Source organism: Physcomitrium patens, chromosome 15 (genome assembly GCF_059467195.1).
Source record: "Physcomitrium patens ecotype Gransden chromosome 15, ASM5946719v1, whole genome shotgun sequence".
In the NCBI taxonomy this organism is placed as follows: domain Eukaryota; kingdom Viridiplantae; phylum Streptophyta; class Bryopsida; order Funariales; family Funariaceae; genus Physcomitrium; species Physcomitrium patens.
Window position 1 is genome coordinate 16,566,506 of NC_143424.1, and position 24,922 is coordinate 16,591,427.

Below are 24,922 nucleotides of genomic sequence, written 5' to 3' on the forward strand. Positions count from 1 at the left end.
GAGAATTGCCACAAACATACAATAGAAGAAGATTCTAAAAAGTTTTAAAAAATTCTAGAAGTTTCTTTTAAGTTGTAGAAGGTTCTAAAAGATTCTTGATGACTCTAAGAAGTCTCTATAAGGCTTGACTTGAGCCTTCTAGTCTTGTTATTATACCTTATTGTAGCATATTTTCTGTGATATAAATTCAATCTCTTTTATTTTACTTTCTTAAATTTTTAAAGTCTTAACCTGTCTATATAAATCTCAATAAAAATTATATTTTATCAAATTTTAAAAAAATTGGAGGTATATCTTATCAAATTTTAATTAAACTTTAAAAAAATTTAAAGAAAATTCAAAGAAAATCTAAAAAATCTTATAAAATATAAAAATTACTAAAAGCTTAAAATAATCCTTATTAAATCTTTAAAATATCTTAAAAATATCCATTCAAATTTCAATCAAATTTCAATCAATCTTAATTAATTCTTACCAAAACTTTAACCAGATCTCAACCAAAATTTTACCAATTGTAAAACCAAATCCTACTAGAATTATAATCAAAATTTTAAAAAATCTAATAAAATCTTAAGTAATACTAAACAAAATTCATAATTATTTAAATCAAATCCTAATTAAATCTAAATTAATTCTTAATTGATTCAATATCATATTATAATCTATGTAGCTTTCTAATATATATTTTATTTTTAATTTTAATTAAATATTTTCAAGATTTTTAACCTCCTAGTTGAAAAAAAATAAAAAATAAATCAAAAAAATTACATGTATAAATTGAGAAAAAAAAAAAAATTATCTAGTTATGTGTTGGTTGGCCTCTTTTTGCAGCTATGATGTTGAACTCCTAATTTCATGATTTCCTTCTTGTATTATCAATTTACTTCTAAATTCTTATAAATGCTAGTATTTACGTCCATTATTATTCTATCAAAATTCACCACAATCCAACTAGCGGATTGTTGAAAATCTTGGAAATACTTATTACCTTTCAAATCTTCAATTGCTAATTTTAATTTTCTTAAATTCCTACAACTTTTAATTTCATTGTCTAGTTGAATCCAAATTTAAAAAATACACCTCAAACATCTATATTTATTAATCCAAAAATTGCACTTACTGATTTGCCACAAAGATCAATTTTTTTAAAATTAAATTTTTTATTTTAATTTTTAAAATTAAAGACTTTAAAATGCAATTGTAAAATTGCATAGCTCTTATAAAGGTATTACGAATTCAAATTGTTCAAAATTAATCCAAATAGAATTATTTTTTAATTAATTTTTTAACATTATTCTTTAATCAACAAAAGAACCCTACATATTTTGAGATTGTAAAATTTTGATCTTTATGGTTTAATTTTGATCTTTTTAAAATATCAATTTTAGCTTTTTATTGATTTATTTTTACTACAAAATACACTTTAATATGACATAAAAATATTTATAGTAGATTTATGTGAAATCTATCTTATATTGGTTTATTTATGGTCCTATAAAATAAATAGAAGTTCTTTTATCAAAAAGTAGTATTATCACTAAAATTTCTATTACATGAAAAGAAGTCAAGGAATAAAAATAAATAAAATAAGATATATATCAAATAGATGAAATAGAATAAATGAAAAAATATATATATTCAAGAAGTGATTAGAATAGCTATTGCTAAAGATAAAAAGACCAGAAATTCTTGAAAATAGACTATAAGAAAGAAAGACATTGAAAAGAATGAAGAAGACCATACTCTTGCTTGGATATGTATTATCTACTTAAGAACTATCTAGAAACACCCTATAGACCACATAACACATATCCAACCTATGAGACATGTCTCTCAGTAATAAGATAAGTTTTTGACTTATGCAATATATGGCTAATTTATAATATACATAGTCAATATATATATAAAAACTTTGAGATAGATTTTGTAATTAGATATGTTGATTCTACAAGTTGATTCTTGAACTTATTTCTCTTTTATTTTTATCATTATATGGTTGTGTTGCTTCTTAGAACAATTTATAGGAATATGTTTAGATTTTCTACAATATAAATATATTCTTTTTAGATGACATTGAGTTTTTTCATATTAAATAAGAAACTTAAAGCATGTCATCTATTCTAAAAATATATGTCTTAAGAAGGTGTGGGTATAGATAATAAATTTTTAAGACTTGACATACTTATATAAATTTTGGATAAAAACTCAAATAGTCAATTATCTTACATCTTATAGCAATTTATAAAGAAATTATTTAATAAATAAAACATCATTTTACTTAATATCACTTATTATTTATTGAAATTACAAAGCATATATAATACTAAATAATTTTCTTTGCATAAAGTTTAAATTTTATTGATTTTTATATGAATCATAACATACTTTTTATAGAAAAATTAAAAATCTATTAAAAAATCCTTTTATTTATTTAATAATAAGTCATATTATTCAAGGAAGTATAAAAACCATAATAAGTCAAAACTTGAAAGCAATGTATTAATAAACTTTCCTTGTAAAATTATCCAATCCTAGGATAATTTGGAAATTGAAGCTCAATCACTAATTGCACTTGGTTGATAAATCCTCAAAAATTTGATTTTATACAATCAAAATTCTTTAATAAGATAATTTTTGGTTCTTTGACAATAGTACTCATAGTTGTAAGATGCTCCAAAATAAAAATAAAAATAAATTGCAAGTATAGGCATAAATATTGAAGTAGCTTCAACCATCTCTACATCTTCATTTTTAATCAATCTTGATGTTGCTTATAGTCATGAAGTGAGTTAATGCATTGAAAATATCAATTATTTGATTTTTTCTTAAATATGTACTACTACACCTTTTATTTTTGAAAACTTGGTCATCATCACAAAATAGAAGAAAAAAATCTACTATGAGTCCCACAAATAATATTTAATTAATAGAATTGTTAACATAAGAGTTTAAAGTTATGTAAATAAAAAAATATTAAGATCAAATAGTCTTTTTTATTATTTGTATATTTATTCAAATTTATTTGGACTTTTAAGGTATAGGAGTTTTATTAAAAAACAAGCTATCTTAATAGAATCTTAGTAAATCTTTGAGACAATTATTTTAGTTGATTTAGTATTTTTATTTTTAAATAATTATTATTTTTTGTTTATTGAGATAAATATTTACATTAGCCTTTTATTTGCATGTATTAACTGTAAAAAAATAATATATTTTAATTAGTAGTTAAAAGAAGCATGAAAAAAAAACCTTATATCTTTTCAATTATTTATATGAAAAATAAGATGAGTAGTTGATTTAAATTGATTAATTCTTGTAAAAAATTAAAAGATAAAAATATAGCCTTGAATTGATATAATAATTATAAAAAAAATTTAAAAATTAAATCTTAATTAAAGTTTGTTTATAATTGTTTTTATAAAATTAGAAAAAAATTTAAGATGTCTTTGGAATACTCATATATACTACTTGTATGCTTTAATAAGGCTCAAATTCTTGAATTCTTAAACAAGTTATTTTTAAAATAAAAATTATTTATTTAGTTTTATTATTATTTATACTCTATCTTTAAACCTTTATAACTTAATTATGATAAATTAGATTTATATTTTTTAGTCAATTAAAAAATATAAAATACTTATATATATATATATATATATATATATATATATATATATATATATTTATATATTTTTATCAAATAGAAATCCAATGAATAAATTGTGACTAATTTTGTAGTGCATAATTGTTTAATTGCACTTATTTTACTTGTGTTGTTCTTCTTTCATTTTTTTTTTATTTCTTCTTCCACTTTAGAACTCTAATTATAAGTAATTCTTAATTAAGGCCATCTTATAATTTAAGGTAAAGAATGAATTATACTCTGACAACCATATATAATAAGAATTAAGAAAAAGATTAATGAAAAGAAATTTGTAAGAAAAATATGAGTTTAGAAGTAAGTAATCCACAACCTCTAAAATGCTTATATCTTATAAAGAAAAAGAAATAATCTTTTTTTAATTAAAATAGATAAAACTTTGCTATTATGAATAATTTTTTTTAATTTTTCAATGACAAGAAATTGAAGATTATAAATAAATAAATTAAAATATATATGAAAGAGAAATAATGATTATATCCATATATATATATATATATGTATATATATATATAGATATATATAGATAGATAGATATAGTATTTATTTTCAAAAAAGAAATTAGAGAATTTTAAAAGTAGACTAATAGAAAGAAAGGTATTGACAAGAGTAAAGGAGGCCTCACTCTTACTTCTATATATACTATCTACTAAGGAGCTATATGGCAGAAACTTAGTGACCATATGACATGTATTTAAGTGATAGGATAATTTTGTTATACATACATTATATTGCCAAATTATAGGCCAAAATTTTAACTTATAAATAACCTATAAACATGTTTAAAGTAGAATTTTATTTTTTTTATTTTAAAAAATTCTTATAACAATATTAAAAATTTAACTTCTTTCCACCTAATTCTACTATTTATCGAAGTGAATATATTAATACATATAAATGTTAGTGACATCTCTTTATTTTTTACTTATAATTTTTAAAATAATTTTTTATTATATTTTTAATTAAGTTATTTTAGATTATTGATCTTCATATATTTTTTCAACTAATAGCCATATTATAATACAACATTGATACTCCCAATAAAATTCTAGTCTAAATTCTTAAAATTTTAAAAGCTATAATTACTTTTGTATGCATTCTACACTTCCATCTTAAGTGTGTGGTCGCAAGTTGTTGCCAAAAATTATGCTTGTTTCTAATGATTTCACTATTTCTAACAACTATTTCTATCTTAACAATGATATGGATTAGGTAACAATTTTTTCTATGGCAATAGTATGTATAGTGGCAATAGTCTATGTTCATGAAATATGGCTAAGTTTCTAACATTTGCTACAACCTCAACTCTAATGAATGCAACTATTACTAACAATTTTTTCTTGGATTTGCATAAAAAAATTAAACTTTCTCAATGTTAATCAATAGATTGAGTGGTTATAAAAAGAAGCCTCACAAACCACTTTATTCATCAAATTATAAATTTAGAATATTTGGTTCTAGTTCCATATGATTAATGAATAGAAAGTTTTATTGTAAAAAGATAGAAGTTTAAACATGTGAATACAAGATAGGCAACATCTAACCAATAAGAATATAAGAAAATTAGAAATCCTAAGTAAATAATCCTTGGATTTCAGTTCTTATACTAGTAGTCTATTATTTTATTATATAGATCTCTCAGTACAAAGAGTGTTGCACAATTGAGTGGTGTGTTGACATAGTTAATGTGGTGGCTACAACTTGAATTAACAACACACTTGTCAACCAATCATATGTTTAATAAAAGTTATCTATTCTAATAAAATAGCACATTTAGAAAAAATATTATTTATTGAATATAATTTAAAATTTAAAATAGTGCATAAAATATAAGTTTATTATTTTATGCAATTTTATTTGTAATATTTCATTAATAAAAACTCATAATGAAGCAGAAAATGTTCATCCAAAGCTTTTTAGAAAATAATTTCAATACTACAAGCTAATAAAGTTTAAGATTTACATTCATTTATGTAGTTGTCAATAATCAGATTTTCAAAAAGGCATACAGTAATTATTATGATTATTTTTATTATTACATTAATTTAAATAAAAATTAGTTTAAATTGAATTTTAAATAATTGTACAACAGTACATGTCATGTCTTAATACATTTAGGATTGCAATATGTTATAATATATATATATATATATATATATATATATATATTTTAATTTTTGAGTTGCATACAGGTCATTTTCTGACAAATTAAATACAATGTTTAACACCATAAATTTTATAATTATAATATTTAGATGTTAAAACAATAAAAAAATACATAGCATTTTAAACAAAAGAAAAATTATATTTTATCTATTGAATTTTTACATATATTCACTAAAGTATAAAAGACAAAATTAACTAAACATATATTGAATATACTTTCAAATCATTAGATAAGCACAACCACTATCTTATGAATGTGTTTAAATATGTGCTAAGCATAACCCATATTTAAAACAAATATGATTTTAGATTAGCATCAATTGAAATAATGACTAATTAATTTTGAAACCATTACATCATATTTGAAAAATTATAATGAATTGTTTTTTAATACATCAATATGTATTTTGAGACAATAAATAATATATTATAGTGCACTTGTGATATAGGAACTTTTAACATCTATGGGGCTTTGAAACTTTTAGAGATAGATTTAACTAGAAAAAATATCTTCACTCATCCATTAAAGAATATTATTAACTTTTGATCAAATTTCATAATATAGTTAACTTATTGAAGAAAAGAAGTCTAAAAGCTACAAACACTTAGCATCAGTAAGATTTGCACACAAACAGAAGTGTGAAATAAGATAACTCTTACTTCCAACATCCTTTACTTATAGGTAGTGGTTTGTTAACCAATGATGCAACTTCCATTCTTTTGATATTACATCCATTTCTACTTCATCCAACTAAACCTTAGGTGCTACTATAGTAACTTCCTTTAATTCTTTGTTGTCTTTTGATTATTAGCAACATACTATGCTGAATCTCTAAGCAAGTACTTGTTAATCTTCAACACTCCCACTTTGTTAATTTTTAAAAGGCTTTCAATCCTAATCTCTGTATCAACTCATGATGTCTATCTTTCACTAATGCCTTTGTAAGCACATCAACAAACATGTCATTTGTAGCACAATACTTCATATCTATTATTCCATCTTCAATCTTTTCTCGTATGAAATGAAGTTGAATATCAATAAACTTGGTCCTTGAATGGTACTTCATTCTTGAAATGATGTCGAATATCAATGTACTTGGTCCATGCTCTTGATGATTGTTTCAATCCATACAAGGATTTCTTCAATTTGCACACAAGACATTCTTTGTCTTGTTGTACAAATCCTTGAGGCTGGTCCATATAAATGTCTTCTTACAATTTTTCATTCAAAAATGTTATGTTTACATCCATTTGGTGTATTTCTAAGTCCATTGCTGCCCCAATCATGATAATGGTCCTAATGGTGGTGAATTTGGCAATGAGTACATAAGTCTCATTGAAATCAATACTAACAACTTGTGAGTATCTATCACAAATTTAGAATACTAATTAAAAATCTAAACAAGAAGCTGAAGAAGAATTGGCAAGAACTAGATTAATCAGTTGAGTAGAAGAACAAGTCTAGAAAGGTGAGCTAGAGCTCTAAGAGGTGTATTGTCGAGACAGAGGATCCCCTCAGTCTCAGTTCCTATATATATTACAAGCTAGGAAGCTTCTCAAGTAGCTTCTATAAACTAGGAAGCTTCTCAAGCAACTTCCACGAGCTTGAAAACTTCTCAAGTAGCTTCTATAAACTACAAAGCTTCTTTAGAACCTTCTAGCATCTTCTATAACTTTCTAGTGTATGTCCTTGACATCACCTCTCTCTTTAGCTTCGAGGTCTCCGAGAAGCACTCCTATTGTGAGTCAATACCAATGTAAGGAGTTGAAAATTTTTCGAATAGTGTTTGTAATATACTCCAATTGTTGTTCGTGCGACAAGTAGTTCATTGGTCCTTATAACCAATGATAGTGTCCTACGCCTTCGATTTTCGACTAAGCATAAAATTTCATGTCTTCATTGTGAAAATGCCCTGCAAACACTCCTTTGGAAAGATCACCATAGATAGGTTCTACCTCAAATTCAATCACTAGTGACTTGTTACTAGGTATCCTCCGTCGTCTTTGTAGTATAGGTGGTTCTTCATCTTGGGGTTGTCTTCATGAGATACTCGATTGAGAGGACATGACTGGTATGATATCTATCTCTTGGCTATCCATATCAGACCAAAAAAATAAGCACTAAACATGAAAGAATGGACTCAGGTTACAGATTTATAGTCTCTAATTATGTCTTTTAGAGGTTCCTTCTACCCCTTATTTGTAAGGTCGAGGATTAAGAAGCTTCAAGGAGAAGGGACTTCATTGAAAAAACTTTCATCGAAAGGGCTTAGGTTTCTGAGGATAGTATTGATGAAACTCCTATATCGTTTGTGATGCATTGATAAGATTTTGTGTTGGTTCTCATGTGCGCTCATTGATATCATAGCCGCTCCAATGTACTAGATACTATAATTTTTTCAACTTATGTGGCAAATCTAGTACCTTTTTCACCTCATATTCTTTGTGGTTCTCAATTTCAATATTAGATGGCGGACATTACACTCTTCTAGGAAAAGATGACTCTCAATAAAGTTCCAACAAAGAAACATGAAAGACTGGGTGTACCTTCATAACAGCCCGTAACCCCAGACGTTACGCCACTACATTGATTTGTTTCTGGTTGACAAATGGTCCCAATCTCCAGTAGTCCAACTTATCACATGGCTTCTTGATTTTGGTATTCTATCCAAACAGCCATACTTTATCTCCAATTTTAAAAATAGGTGTCTGATTCCAAAATTTGTCCGTGGATGCCTTGTAAGCTTCTTGGGCGGTGTCTTAATATAACACAACTAATAGGTGAAAGAGTATAGAAATTATTGTAATGTAAGAGATCTTACTTCAAAGTATTAGAACAAATTATCTTAGAAATATAGTTAATAGTCAAAAGGGTAGTAAAACTAAAAGATACCAATGCTGCCTTTTAAAAAGGTGACTTCTACATATTTTGTAGGACCATAAGTAAGGCAAAACAAAGTAGATTGGAAAAATAAATGATATAGGTATCTTAAAAAAGAAGTAAAGAGTAAATTCTAGAAAAATTTACTTAGAAAAAGTAGACATTGATACCCAGAGTAAGTCAGTTATGAACTAGGATTGAAATCAGACCCTGAGACACAAAACTGAGTCTCGATGACGACTCCAAGGTTCATTTATAAATTGGAGAGTAGAATGTGATAGCAGATTGCATATGATTTCTATAAGCATTAATTTTGGACAATTTGGAGTTGTTATGACTTTGTAAGAGCTTTGCAAAGTCAATGTTTGTTTTGGATGACTTGGATTTTATGAAATAAAATAGGGTTTACGTTTTGGATAATTTCAATAGTTTTGTAGTAGATCTATAAGTAAAATTTTGAAAATTCATGTTTATAGTTGTGTTTAATATGTATTGTGAATTTGAGCTCGATCTAACGATTGAATTGAGGGCTATTGAGGTTTAAAAGGGTCAAGGTCTCAAAAAATAGAATTTTAGGTCTAATGAGGGTTTTTAAGATTTCTTGCAATCTACTAGTTGGATTAGAATGAAATTTATGTGAGAGGATTTTAGACTTGTTTTTCTATGTGTATGAGAATTTTGAGATCAATCGAATGGTAAAGAAGAGAGATATTGGCTCTGGGAGATTAGCATTAAGGTTGGAGAAGGAGGTCGGCTAATACCTAAGCACATTTTTGAGGTTATCGTCTATTTGGTAATTCCGATCCTTTTCAAAAATTTTGTGTTTGTTTTTAACTTATTTTTTAAGAAGTATGAAAATTTTGAATTAAGATCAACGGTTTGTTTATTAGTTATTGAGATTTAAATCTATTGTAGGAATTACTAGGATTTGGTTACGGATTGGTTTAGGATTTAAAGTTTGGTTAGGATTTGATTTAGAGTTAGGGTTTGGTTAGGATTTGATTTAGGGTTTAGGATTTGGATTAAAATTTGGTTAGGATTTGGTTAGGATTTGATTTAGGATTTAGGATTTGATTTAGAGTTTGATTAGGATTTGATTTAGGGTTAGGATTTGGTTAGGGTTTGATTTAGAGTTTGGTTGGAATTTGATTTAGGGTTCAAGTTTTGGTTTAGGTTTAGGGTTTGATTTAGGATTAGAATTTTATTAGGATTTGATTAGGATTTGATTAGAATTTGGTTTAGAATTTATTTAAGATTTGGTTTAGACTTTGATTAGGATTTTATTTAGGATTTAAGATTTAGTTTAGGAGTTGGTAAGGGTTTAGTTTAGGGTTTAGGATTTGGTTTAGAATTTGGTTGAGATTTGGTTTAAGGTTTATTTAGGGTTTAGGATTTGATTTAGGATTTAGGATTTTATTAGGATTTAAGATTTAATTACTTTTGGCCTAAAATTTGAATGAAGTCCAATAGGATTTTAACTAGGATTAAATTAAGATTGAATTGAGATGTATTTGAAAAATATTTGTGATCATTCTAATATTTCTTTAAGATTTCTTATTGTTTCTTTGAAATTTCTTTGAGGTTTTTTTGAATTTGATTAAAGCTTGCTTAGCATTATTATGATCTAATTAGAATTTAGTTAGTATTCTACTATAGTTAGGATTTTGTTGTTGTAATTTCCATTCTACCTTCCATAGCCAGGTGCCCAGAGTATTCTCAAGCAAGACTTCACGTATTACAATAACGATTTGCAATTGAAGCTTCAACATAGTTTGAAGCTCCATTAGTTGTTTCACAAATCCTTCAGCTGTCGGGTTGTTATTAGTTGACGGACTCAACAAATGAAGCTTCGTATGATACTCATAGTTAGAAAAGAATGGTGTTTGTTGAGTCGATGCATGAAGGGTGTTGTTATATGAAAATTCGGCTAATGATAGTTATGTAGTCTAATCATCTTGATGATAATTGATGCTGCATCGTAAATATTGCTCCAAAATTTGATTCATCCATTCCGTTTTGCCATTAGTTTGAGGATAGAAAGCCGAAGAAAGCTTCATATCCATCTTCAATATTTCAAAGAGAGATCCCCAAAACTTTGATACAAATTGGGTTCCTCAATCCGATACAATATCATCTAGTAAACCATGATATCAATATACAATATCAAGGAAGAGCCTTGTTTTGTCTTTGCTTCAAGATGTTTTCTTGCAAAGGACAAAGTGTGCCATCTTTGTAAGCCAATCTACCACAACAAAGATGTTGTCAAATGAATTTGATGGCAACAGGTCCGTAATGAAGTCTATAGAAACTGAAGACCATGGCCAACGTGAAATAGGCAATGGCTGAAGAAGACTATAAAGACGATGTCGAGGATTCTTAGATCTTGAACAAATGTCAGAAGAGAGGATAAAATCCTTGACATCCTTCTACATTTGGGACCATCAAAAATCTCGAGAAATAAGTTCCAAGATCTTATTGAATCTAAAATGTCCCGTAGTTGAAAAGTCATGTCGAGATTAGAGAACTCGGAGTTGTATTGGTCTCTTTAGAATATACAATCGCTCTTCAAAGTATAAAAGTTCTCCTTCCACCTTAAACTTGTCATTATTGATGCGTTGCATGATATCGAGGGCTACAAAATCTCTAATAGTCACAGTACGTACTTGGTTGAGGAAGTCAACATCAATTGGCACTACAGCAGAGCAAAGCCTAAATTGTTCCAACTTCAACAATGTTGTACACTGTTGATCAAATGCTGCTTCTCCAGCCTTTGGCGCTAAATACAATCTCCTTGATAATGCATCAAATAGTCTTTGTTGCTTCCTAGGCCAATAAGTTATAACAAAGTCAAATCTAGATAGCAACATATTCCATCGAGCTTGACGACGGTTCAGAACCTGAGCCGACATGAAGTACTCTAAATTCTTGTGATTCGTGTATACGATCATCAGATGCATAGCTTCTTTGATAAAGTGAGGCCACTCTTGGAAAGAATCCACTATCGCAAGAAGTTCTTTGTTGTGGATCTCATAATTGATCTTTGTAGCAGAAAACTTTCGAGAATAGAATGCAACTAAATGAAGCTTCTCGTCTGTGCCTATCTGCAAAAGTACAGCTCCCATAGCAAAATCTCAAGCATCGATCTCCAAATAGAAGGCCTTTCTAAAGTCCGGATGTACCAAGATTGGAGCTATAATAAATGCCATCTTAAGATCTTGGAATGCTTTTTCTACTAGTGGTCTCCATTTGAGCTTGTCTTTACATGTCAAACGAGTAAGTGGAGCAGCAACTTGAGAATAATTCTTGATGAAGATTCGATAGAACTTAGCAAAGCCAAGAAAGCATTGTACATCTCTAATCGTCTTTGAAACTTTCCATGATATGATTGCTTCCACCTTCTTAGGGTCCATCTTCAAGCCTTCCGCAGTTACAATGAATCCCAAAAATTCCATCTCAGTTTGGTTAAACAAGCACTTTTCCAACTTAGCATAAAGTCCTTGCTTGTGGAGTTTTTCAAGGACTAGATGAACGTATTTTTTATGATCTTCTATGTTCTTAGAAAATATCAAAATATCATCTACATAGATAACAACAAAATTGTCAAGGTGCTCCCGAAAGATGTCATTCATCATGTGTTGAAAGACCGCCGAAGCATTGGTAAGACCAAAAAGCATGAAATTATATTCAAAATGGCCATATCTTGTACAGAAAGTTGTCTTCCATTCGTCTCCTTCCTTGATTTGCACGAGGTTGTAAGCTCTCTTTAGATCAATATTTGTAAAGATCCTTGCACACCCAAGTTGTTCTAAAAGACCTGATATCAAGGGTAAGGGATAACGATTCTTCTTTGTTACCTTATTGAGACCTCGATAATCCGTGCACATCCGTAGCGAGTCATCTTTCTTCTTCCCAAATAAGATTGGTGTCGCAGCTGGTGACTTCGAATGACGAATGAAGTTCTTTTCTAGATTCTCATCAATGTACTTTCGCAACTCTGCTAACTCTGTCTGCAACAAATTGTAGATTGGGCCAAAAGGTGGTTATGCTCCTTCCTTCAAGTCTATGGCATAATTGTATGGTCAATGCTATGGTAGCATATCAGCATTCTTTTTTTGAAATATGTCTTCAAAATCCTTATATTGCTCTGGTATATTTGTTGTCAAAATCTTCTTTCTACTAGTTGGAATCGCATAAATGACCAACGCTCTGCCTTCCTTGAATGATGTTATAAATATTCTTGCTCCAATAAATAAGGGTTTTTTGATTCGAGATCTTCTAATAGGCTTACTCTTAGAATGTCCTATAAAAAATGTCATCCTTCGTAACTTCCAATCTATGGATGGATTATGCATTTCTAATAAAAAAAAGACCAAAAATAATAAGATTTGATGGGATTCTAATAATATTAAAAATAATATAACTACTATGGTCTTTAAACGTCACCTCTGTAGGTTCTGATTCATGGATGACATTACGAGATAATAAAAGTCGTCTATCTATTACTTCTATGTGAATAGGTTTAGATTTTTGTACTAAAAGAATCTTGTGATGCTTAGCAAATTCCTCATATAAAAAACAAGCAGATGCTCTTGAATCTAATAACGCTAAGGTTTTTAGTTTTTGAGGGCCAAAAGATAGAGAATTGATAAAGCAATGGGTAGGTTGAGCGGAAAGAGAGGAACCTGATTGTTATTGTGGTATTGAATTGTATAATCGCACGGTCCCTATTGTGGCTGGGCATCTTTGTTTTCCTCAACAAACGTGCCTCTGGTATTGATAATGTGTCGATTTTGCTTCGTGGAGTAGTTTCCAACTTTGTGGCCTTCTTCATTGCAATACAAGCATAGTCCTTCCTCCATACATTGCTTTTTTTTTCTTCTAGAGTTAGAGATTTGAGACATATTGCATCAATTTGCATGTCTTCCACCTCTGAATGTGAATTCAAGCTGCTTGCTAACATAATTGGAGTGTAACGAGCCATATGTTATGTTGAGTATTGGTCTTGGCAATGTTGGAATAAGCAATTATCGTACTTCACAGCTTGGCTAATGGCTTCGTTGAGCATTCACGGATTGGGAAGAGATAATAATAAATCCTTCACGTCGTCCCTCAAGCCCTAATAAAATTGACTCATCAATGCTTCTTTGTCCCAATTGATGTCGCACATTAATTATCTGAAATTTGATGCGTAGATTGACGCGGAGCGTGCCCCTTGTCGTAGCAATCAGATCTTTGTTGTAGCCCATTGCGCCTTGTCATGTTCACCAAATGCTTTGGTTAACGCCTCTCAAAAAATTTTGAAGTTATTCAAAATTGATGATCTTTTCTCAAACAAAAGAGCAAACCATGATAGAGTTTGTCCCATGAGCAAAGTTCCAACTAGTCTAATACGTGACTCCTCCGTCGGATAGCATTCAAGCTACAAAGCTGTTATCAATCTAATTTGATTGACAAAACCTCGAAACTTAGAATGTGTACCATCAAACTTATCTGGAAGGCTAATTCGGGGCTCTTTTCGTTGTAAAACCAATGGTCCTTGTTGAATTAGAGGCAAAGTTACTTCTCTTGGTGCTAAAGCTTGAGGCCAGTGAATCCTCAATTGTGCCATCCCGAACGCTCCATCATTATGAAGTCTTGCAATGACTCCTTCAATCTCTACAGTTCTCTGTGATAACGTAATAAGAGCATTCATAATGGCATCCAACTTGGACTCCGAACTTTTAGTCATACTAATATCTTGACCTCTAGCCATTCTAAGAGAAGAAAAGAAATGACTCTACAAGAAGGCAGTATTGGTTTAGAGGAGGATACTCCGTAACCTCTAAAACACCTTAAAACGTTCAAAAAGAAGGATAATCTACTATCTCCAAGAAAGATAAGACTCCAATATTATAATAGAAGAAATATCAGTTTAGAGGAGGGTAATTCACAACCTCTAAAATACGAGCACTTTCAAGGAGAGAGATAATCCACACTCTAATAAGAAGGAACTAGCTCTAATATGAAAGATGAATGCAGTCTCGACAAACTATCACAAATTTAGAATACTGACTAGAAATCTAAAGAAGAAGCTAAAGAAGAATTGGCAAGAACTAGATTAATCAGATGAATACAAGAACAAAGCTAGAAAGGTGAGCTAGATCTCCAAGAGGTGTGTTGTTGAGACTAAGGATCCCCTCAATTTCGGCTCCTATATATACTACAAGCTAGGAAGCTTCTCAAATAGCTTCCATAAACTAGGAAGCTTTTCAAGCAGCTTCCACTAGCTTGAAAACTTCTGAAGTAGCTTCTACAAACTACAAAGCTTATCTAAAATCTTCTAGCATCTTCTACAACTTCCTAATATATGTCCTTGACAATATCCTTTGGCAACTAATCTTGCCTTGTGCTTTACCATCACATCCATTGCATCTTTTTTAGTTCTAAATACCTACTTACAATGGACACTAGATCGATTTATTAGAAAAGGTGTCAATTTCCATGTACTATTGTCTATGAGAGATTCGTACTCTTCTTCCATAGCCTTCTCCTACTTGATTGCATCTTGGGACTTCAATGTATCATACAAAGATAACGGATCAACAAGAAGAGCAACATTTGCATGTTCTTCACTTACTTGAGGAAAGATGTGATCCTTCCACCATTCACCATGTTGCCTTCTTTCTCTCAAAAGATATCTCCTTTCATTTGTTAAAGAATATTCACCTTCTTATACTCCATGTTCTTTTCCAACTTTCTTTTCTCTTAAATCTTGTCTTTTCTCACTCAATGGTTGGTGCTCCTCCTCATCATCATTATCATCATAATCTTCAACATCTTCATTTCTTTCATTGCTATTCCTAGTAATTATAGGAGCCTTCATCTTTTCAATCTTCTTTGGTTTTTCATCTTCATCATCTTCATTATCTTCATCTTCTTGTTTCTTTGTTGAATTCAAAGATGAATCCACAAATATACTATTACTCCCACTTGGACACATCTTTAAGTGCTCACAAGCATTTTTATGCTCCAAAAACTCAACACCACAACTTTTGATGATCTTCTTAGTTTCCAAGCACATTAGCCTATATGTCTTAGTACCTTCATAATAATAAAAAACATATACTTTGTAGCTTTTGCATCAAGTTTGGACCTCATACATTCTGGTATTTTTGCATATGCAATGCAACCAAAGGTTTTCATATGGGAAATGCAAGGTTGTCTCCTACTCCAAGCTTCTTGTAGTGTCATTGATGCAAAAGTACTTATTGGACATCTATTTCTTATATACATTGCATTCACCACAGCTTCCGATTAAAACTCATAGCTCAAGGTGCTCCATACAAACAAAGTGAATGCAAGCTCAAGGTGCTCCATACAAATTTCCTTCTTTCAAGCCTTTCAAGACCTTGTCTCTACTTAATGTTCTTACAAAACATCCATTTATGTCAAATTAAACTTTAAAACCTTCTATTACAAGTTTACTCATTGAAATTAGGTTTTGCTTCATCTTAGGCATATGAAGGACGTTTTTGAATCTAATCCTATTAGTTTGTCTATTCACAACCACCTCCTCCATAATAGAGCCAATTCTAATGACTTCACATGTACCACTATCCACCAACACCACGTTTGATGCTAAAATAGCCTCATAAGTGTCAAATGAATATTTATAAGGTATCATATGCTTGGAACAACCTGAATCCACAATCCATCTTGACATGGCAGCCATAGAGGTCCCATTTGTTGCCGTGAATGCATAATCTTATCTCCCAAACTCATCTTATATACTATTTATATTTTCTTTTTTCATCTTTTTGGCTTTGTAGTAATTTCAAGCAAAATGGCCTACTTTGCTACAAATGAAGTAAGATTTCACATTACCTCATTGATTTGGATAGTTGCATTTGCCTTGACATGAGTAGAATTATGAATCTTCACTTTGGAGCTCATTTTCTTTCTTCTTCATTACTTCATGGATAAGTCTTATCGTCACATAGTCCATTACAAGCTCTTTTAGCTTAATAGACTCTAATGCCACAATAAGATAGTTGTAGGATTCGAGAAGGCTCATCAGCAATGTCATGACAATATCACTTTCTTCTAAAGGCTTATCAACAATTGCTACTTGGTTTGCAAGAGCCTTTATCTTATTGACATGAGCCATAAAGTCTTTACTTTCTTCCATCTTGTAAGTGAAGAACTTCCTCCTTGTATAGATGATGTTGGATAAGTTTTTGCTCTCATACATGTTGCAAAGTATCTTCCATGCTTCTATTGGTTCTTTGCAAGAGATAATTTGGGAGAAGTTTGTTTCATCCACATTGGTTGCAATCAATCCAAAAGCCTTCTTTTTACGACATTTGAACTCCTTCTTCTCCTTCATATGAGTATCTATGCTTGGAGCCTCTTCACTTTTATCTATAATATCCCAAAGATCCAAAGATGCCAACAAAAGTTCCAATTTTACCTTCCAATGGTAGAAATTCTCACCTCTAAACTTCTCAATAACTCTCAATCCTTCACCTTCACTTAAAGCCATGTTGAAGGGAGAGATGTATCAAAAAAAATTGAAAGAAAAATTCCTAATGCCCTCAAAATCAGCAAGAAAGTATTGCTGCATTAGAATCACAGAATCCTTCTTTCTAAACAAACTTATGTTCTTATTCTTAAAAACACTCTCAACTTTACTTCTAAGGCTTCTCACAAGTCTAATGACCTATCTTAATGTCTCAAATCTCACTTGTCACTCAAATATCACTCTTATGCTCACAAATCACCTCTATACACCATAAGAGGTCTTTTAAACACAATCAACATCTTTAGAACATGAAACTACAAAGTTAGACCACCAAGGATCTATCTCAACAATAGCACAATGCAAGTGTTCTATAACTTTGCCTTAAGGTGAAAAACCAACCACCAACACCAAAATATTATTAACCACAAGTAAGAACAAACCAAGATCTAGATTTAGATTTGAATCTAAAAGTTAGGTACTTCTAAATCCTAACATTAGCAACAACAACTTGATCTACTCCATACATCAACAACCACTTCAAAGAACTTCAAAACATTCAAGCAAATGTGAGTGGGCCTATAACTTATTGAAGAAAAGAAGTGTAAAAGTTTGCATACACTTAGCATTAACAAAGTTTGCATACAAACAAAAGTGTGGAATAAGATAACTCTTACTTCCAACACCTTTTACTTGTAGGTAGTGGTTTGCTAACCAACGAGGTAACTTCCATCCTTTTGATATTACATCTATTTCTACTTCATTCAACTAAATCCTAGGTGCTACCATAGTAACTTCTTTTAACTCTTTGCTGCCTTTTTACTATTAGCAACATACTATGCTTAATCTCTAAGGAAGTACTTGTTGATCTTCAACATAACTATCGGATTGAATATTTTTTGTTCATATTATGTTATACAATGGTCTTTGTTGTACTTATCTATAACAACACTAGTCCGTGATGATATTTTCACAAGGGGCATTGATCAACATAAGTGCTTGTATGGTGGGATTTGTTTTTTTTATTTTTTAAGGTATGTATTCAATGTTATAAGTATGAATTTTTCTTTTCAAACAAAAAAATTGTATCATTTACACAAGAGGATAATAATAAATATGAAAAATAAAACCTGAAGTAGTAAGGGAACTTTTCTAAATGACGATAAAGGGAGTTGAAACATGCCATCAGCAGAATTGTTTATCTATCATTACAAAAAAGAATTAGTAAGGGAACTTTTCTAAATGACGATAAAGGGAGTTGAAACATGCCATCAGCAGAATTGTTTATCTTTCATTACAAAAAAGAGAAAAGGAGGGAGACAGGTCTAGGCCTTCAAACTCTTGAATAAGTAGTGTTGCAAACACAAACTGAACAACCTCGGAAGAATAGTTGCGAAATAACGATAAAAGTAGGAGACATTGAACGGAAGAGCGAAATCACTTTATGAAAATGTGGAATTTAACGAAAGGGAGATGCAGTTTCACTACCAGACTGCCTTCAGAAGCCAAGATTGTGAAGTTCTTTCCACAAAACGGTGACTCGTATGCGTTGGCCGTAGGAGTAGTCCTCGAAATTCGTGATGCAGAGATAGGGAGCACGATTCATCGTCTCGAGCATGATAAGAGGGTATTCTGCATGGCCGATCACCAGGTAGGTCAGTTTTAATTTTTAAAATTTTATCTTTTTATTCTCTCTTCTTTTCTTGTCGAACAATACGGATGATCAAATCTTATTTTTAAAGTTTTAAAACTAAACATTCATGAGTACATCCCAATTTCCAAGCCATAAATTAGTTTGCTACATATACCCCTTTTTAGAATGCACTCGTGTGCTAGGATTATGCCGCCATGATTTCTGCACTCAACATCTGTAGAGGATATTATCTCTTTTGGTATGGCAGTCAAGCATATTTTGATTCTCTCCTCTCATCAGTGATGACTAAACAGTTTAATTAATTGGAACCCCACAGGATAGTATGTTGGTCACTGGGGGTGAAGACTGCATTGTCAGGGCTTGGGACACGAGATCAGGGAAGCAAGCATGGTCGGTTACGAACGCGCATACCAATCGGATTAAGGGTGTTGCAATCTTGGAATCCAGATCTGACACAGATGAACATAGTAGCGGCTCACCAGTCATAGTCGCTTCTGCATCTTCAGATGGACTGCTAAAGATTTGGGATACCCGAATGGTGGGCTCTGAGGATAGATCTGCTCCGGTGCCTCTTATGCAGGCCGAAACGAAAGCTCGACTGACTTGCCTCGCCAGTAGTTCCGGTTATATGAGTAAGTTTTCCATATTACTAACTGCATACAAATGTACATGTGAATCAATAGGTGTCAACCATAGAGATTTCCTACAAATTCAGGGATTTACGAAGGGATTTACGAAGAGATTGGATGCATACATGTCAAATGCGTATGTTCCTTTTGCACATAAGCATTGCTTATGTCCTATTTTGTTGCGATGTAATTGATCATTTGGACTAGTTTATTTGGTGCAGCTGATCTCTGTTCTGAAAGACGGTGTGAAATCCTGTGGCTTTTCATAGCAACTTCCGCATCTGTAAGCATTGCCGAAGTTGTACCAGATAAACATCGTCTCGTAGTGGACTCAAATGCGGAGCTGAAACGGACTGGTCAATTTCTTAAGAAAAAAAAAAGGGGAAGGTAACCTGTATCCAAGATCAGTTCTCTCATTCGTTGGTAGTTTGAAACTGTAGTGTATCACGGCCGAAACAGCTCTACTAATTTTGAAAATGAAGCACTTCACGAAAAATTGTCTGACTTTTCGTCCGAAAGTTGTGAGAGCTTGTGCGTAGAACTGGTTCGTAATGCTTTGAAACTACGTAGATGAGCATCTTCGATATTGTCTACGTGCACTTCGTACAATTTTCTCTAAAAGTCTTCGTAACTGCAGATGGTACATGAAGATTGATTAAAAGTATTTCTGTTAGTCTGAGTGAGTTTCACAAATGACTGCTCACTGGATTAGATAGTTTAACAGCCATGCGCAAGTGGCGAATAGGAGATAAATAAGCAACCAAGTACCAAATCAAAATAAAATCTTAACTACAAAAAGATCTATTACACTGTCTGCAACGGTGGAATTTGTCTGTTTTCAATAAGTACAAGTGTATTGATTTCCTTTCGTTCCAGAGTAGAGTACGAATTGAAGTTCACAATACATTGTAGTGTTAAGTTTTGTTGAGAAAATCTCTGGTGGTTTAGGAGGCGAATGAACTGTGACATTGATGAAACGGAAATGACTATGATTCAGGTGTTTTTTCGCGTATTTACTAGAATTGGAAGTACAACCATGCAAGGTAATGAAAGTGCCGGATCACACCGCTAAATTCGTTTACACTTCTAAGCTTGAGGACTGTTCACTGTTTATCGACTAAATGGTGTATCAGGCATGGATGTAAATATCGACTTGTGAAATAAAGAAGTCGGATAGTCTGAAGGAAATAAAGGCTTGTAAAACACCTAGCTTCGTTATACATAGTTAGCATAGGGGCTTGACATCACCGGATTCAGACAGCCTAAAATGAAACTCCAGTCGTATCTAGAAAGGACGCAGTGTGCCTCTAGGAGGTGTACCGTAGTCACGCATAAATTGCCTGCGACAAGACCTTCACTTCCTTAACTAATTCATCAAGGCTGTCTTTGAACTTGGCACTTTCCTCTTCACTCACTCCACCATTGGGTGGGGCTGGTAATACAAGTAAACAGCTAGTGGGTCTCTTCGTAGATCCTGCTCCCCCTAAGTCCTGCAGGTCCAAGGCCAGTGATCTCTGTTAAGAGCGAAGAAGACAATTCAGATTGCTAATGATCTACGAGGACATCATCAGACACGTGAAGGCCATTGGTCACTGTAACACCTAACTCACAAGAAGACAATAGTAAGGTAAGCACATCCGTAATGGGATAAAACACTCGTAATTTCAAGAGAAAACTAGTTGCTGCAAAAGTTGGCATCAACAATTACTTATGTGGGCGTAGCAGCCAGCAAGAATAAAAATTTCAAGAAAATCGTATAATCACTTGAGATATGAAAGACGACAGAAGAAAACAAACACCCACCTCCTTAGAAGGAACGTATATGTAAGGAATATTGGCATCCTCACAGAGAATAGGTACGTGTGTTATAACATCAATAGGTGAGATGTCCCCAGCAATAACAACCAACCTACGAAACAAGACTTGATCAGTAAGTCAAAAAAGTAGTAAATTTAGCAAATATGTACTAGGATAACCATCGACATACAAATCCCTCCAAAATTTTACATGCTTTCAAATACGAAACGATGTATAACAATGAACTAAACCAAGGCCAACACACCTCACGTTGCTCCAGAATGTGAGGTGTGTTGGCCTTGGTTTAGGAATGAACTCATCAGTGAAAGTGAATACCCTTTCTGCCCTTTCCGGATTGCTTTGACAACTTCCTTGACCCCTCGTTTCAGCTGCTTCGACGATGCAGCTGTATAAAGCAACATAAGTCTCAACAACATCAGTGACCCAGCGCATAAAACGAAAAACAAAAAAACAAAATCCGAATCTATATGCAATTTCAATACAAGTTTCTGAATTTTCGGATGAACTTAACAAAGGCAGACATGTTGAAAAAGCTCACAGATTGTGTCCACAGTCTCTAGAACAGGACTACGAATTTTCCATCTCTCAAACTAGACAACATCACTACTGCCCACTCTAATCATATAGAAAGCGGGCATAGTGCATTGCGCAGTCCCAACCTATCCGAAACACACGCAAAAAGGATACGATAAACCAGCAGAATAGGGAAGGAGATGAGAGAGAATATGGGACGGGGTACCTTTTTTGACAACCTTAAGAGTCTTCTTTGTAAGCTTTTTCCCGGCGAGGGGTTTAGCAATAGGGGAGACGGCGAGGCGCTTGCGTCGATCCTTCTCTATCTCATTGCGATCATCTTCGCCATCACCAGCCATCGAAGAAAATTAAATTTGAGAAAAAAATCTTCGTAGGAATCTAAGTGGAAAACGCGGGTAGTAGGGGCAGTAGTAGTGGTACAGGTTAAAAGAAGAGGAGAAAGGCAAGGAGCCACAGAGACAACAACGAATTATGCTCACGCACGATAGTCTTGCCCTCGCTGCTCTCCTGGTCTCCACCTTACCCTCGCTTCCAGCCTCTCTCCCTCCAACCCCTTCTCTTCTCTGCTCTTCCCCTTCTCCTCCCCCTCTGCCCTTAGCTTCGCTTCAACTAGGGCTCCGGTTTGTTAGAAACCCTAACTTCTGTCATTTGTTCGTTCGTCCGTTGGTCCGTTGGTTGGGGTGCGAGTTTTCCGACGTTGCTGCACTGGTTCCACTCCCACTTCTACTCCCGTCGTACAACGTCACGGAGGCTCCATCCAATTGTTCATCTCCTCCTCCTAGTCCTACTCCTCGATTCGTCACTGCACACATGCACAAGCAGAATAAGATTATTGTTCTTATCATTCGTACCCAAGTATTTTTTTATTTATTACAATGGCTTTATTTTATTTAAATACTAACAAATCCTCAACGAAATTTGTATATATAAATTTATTTATTTTATTTATATATTAGAAGAAAAACATTTAGCAAGTTAAATAATTGTCAAAGTCAATTAGCTACTAAATTGTTTGTTTTTACTTAAACATTTTACAATACACAACATTGGTTGTAAAATTTTAATAATAAAGTAATATGTATATATATATTTATATTTATATTTACATTTGTTATTTTTTATTTATTTGTTTTGTTATAATCTTCAAAATAAATGTCCTATATATTTACAAAAAATGAGATAAGATATAAACAAATATTACTAGTTTTATTCACACTAATTTTTTTTAAAGAAGACTTCAATCCAAATCATTCAATATACCTCCATACATACATACATACATACATATGTATATAGTATACATAAAAATACTTTTCAAGCAATTACTTTTTAACCTCCATATACACATATAATAGAATTTGTACATGTTCTCCATATTCCTAGTGTTCTTGGTGTTCTAATGACTCCCTTGGAGATTCATGCACAATGTGAACATCCATAGCTTGCAATAAATTAGAGTTGAGAGTTTGAAAATCTGATAAAGAGCAAGAACTATTCATCATCAATGCCACTTCAAAGAATGAATGATTTTGTGGTTATTGCTTATGTTAAATCACTAATTTTATATGGTGCTTATAATTGATTTAACATAATGTCAATTATAGATTTTAAACAATGCTAATAACTTTAATCAATTAATAAGTTTTGTAGGTAAAAAATATTATTTTTTATATAAAATATAATATATTTAAAAATAAAATAATTTAAATTGGATAACATTTAAGATGGTATCATATTGAAATCAAAGTCAAAAATAATTTCTAATTTATAAGTAAAAATTAATAATTTTTTAAAGCTTAATTGAAGTTAAATTCTTATACATGCTATTTCTTTCATGACATATTGATAATATATTTTGTATCAATCACATATTTTTATAAATCATAATGTGCAATAATTAATTTCAAAGTATAATACTCTTTACAACCAAGACCAAAAAGAAATCATCTATTATATCTTAAACATATATCTATCTAAAACATAGTATATTATATAAGATTCATCATTAATTTATATTATTTATAATAAAAAGCTAATTATAGAATTATGAAACTTAAAATAAAATTTATATATACAAAAATAACATAACCTAAAAGCAAAGAAAAAAAAGAAAAAAAAAGTTTGTATCATGTGATGTAGCATCAAGTGCTAAATCTTGTTGGATGTATGCAATTTGGTTTGATTTAGTGATTTTCATCTACTTAGTTTTTTTTGTTAGTATCACCTAGATTTAAAAACTTACATGGAAAACTCTCTTAATTTAATATTTTTGTCAAGTTAATTCTTTGAGTAGTTTTTGAGAGAAAAAAAAACATGTATTATAAGGATTTGATTAGCTATGGTGATTTAGCAATTTAGTAAAGCTTTAGGATTTTTTAAACTCACACTTGGACTCTTAGATTTCTCTTTTAAAGTATAAAAAGTAATTTGACTCATTTGTATATAAATTTATCATCTTTTACTTAACAAAAAATGTCCTCTCTTTTTCAACTTGTAATGTAGTAGATTGAAATGGAGTTGATATATATATATATATATATAAAAAAACAAAATACTTCTTTAATTTTTAAAATTCTTATGTTGCTTAGCAATATTTTATTATTAGATCCTATTGCATTGTGGTATTATGCTTTTAAATATAAGTTTTGTCTAATTTTGTTAGTTTGAATATATTGTTGAGACACAATATTGTCATAAAAGCCCATTATGTTGGTCATACATTTAAGTTGTAGTTTGGACGCAATTAAAGCTATAGGAGTTGGTTCAATTAGTACAATATATTTTTGTTAGAGGTATAATAGAATTGCACTATTTTTATATGTTGAGATATTAAGGTATTACAATAACAAATAAGAGTATATAGGAGCTAGTTATAATATGATATGCAATAAAATTGTAATGTAAGAGCTTGTTAGTGTTAGAAATTATAATTTATTTTTTTTATTTTTTCTATTGCACTTGATGTGGCGCAAGAATTGATGTAGTAGTAGATCAAATACATTAAAAAATAGAAAGATGTCTGTATCTCAAGGATACAATATGTGATTATTACCATAAATATTAAGTTTTTAAAAAAATTATT

The 24,922-nt window shown here is 31.1% G+C and overlaps 2 protein-coding genes across 2 annotated transcripts; one reads left to right on the plus strand and one right to left on the minus strand.

Annotated features, from left to right (window-relative positions):
• Nucleotides 1-18,655: 18,655 nt before the first annotated feature.
• LOC149987781 (uncharacterized) lies at nucleotides 18,656-20,609 on the plus strand. Its single transcript, XM_090256114.1, has 4 exons — nucleotides 18,656-18,856; nucleotides 19,176-19,491; nucleotides 19,710-19,875; nucleotides 20,486-20,609. The coding sequence occupies exons 1-4, from the start codon at nucleotides 18,656-18,658 to the stop codon at nucleotides 20,607-20,609; spliced, it is 807 nt and encodes a 268-aa protein (XP_090112240.1).
• Nucleotides 20,472-22,407, minus strand: LOC112292061 (H/ACA ribonucleoprotein complex subunit 2-like protein). Its single transcript, XM_024540169.3, has 4 exons — nucleotides 22,046-22,407; nucleotides 21,622-21,691; nucleotides 21,292-21,397; nucleotides 20,472-20,978 (listed from the first exon to the last, which is right to left on the minus strand). Exons 1-4 carry the CDS (start codon nucleotides 22,176-22,178, stop codon nucleotides 20,814-20,816), a joined length of 474 nt encoding a protein of 157 aa, XP_024395937.1. The 5' UTR covers nucleotides 22,179-22,407; the 3' UTR covers nucleotides 20,472-20,813.
• Nucleotides 22,408-24,922: the final 2,515 nt, after the last annotated feature.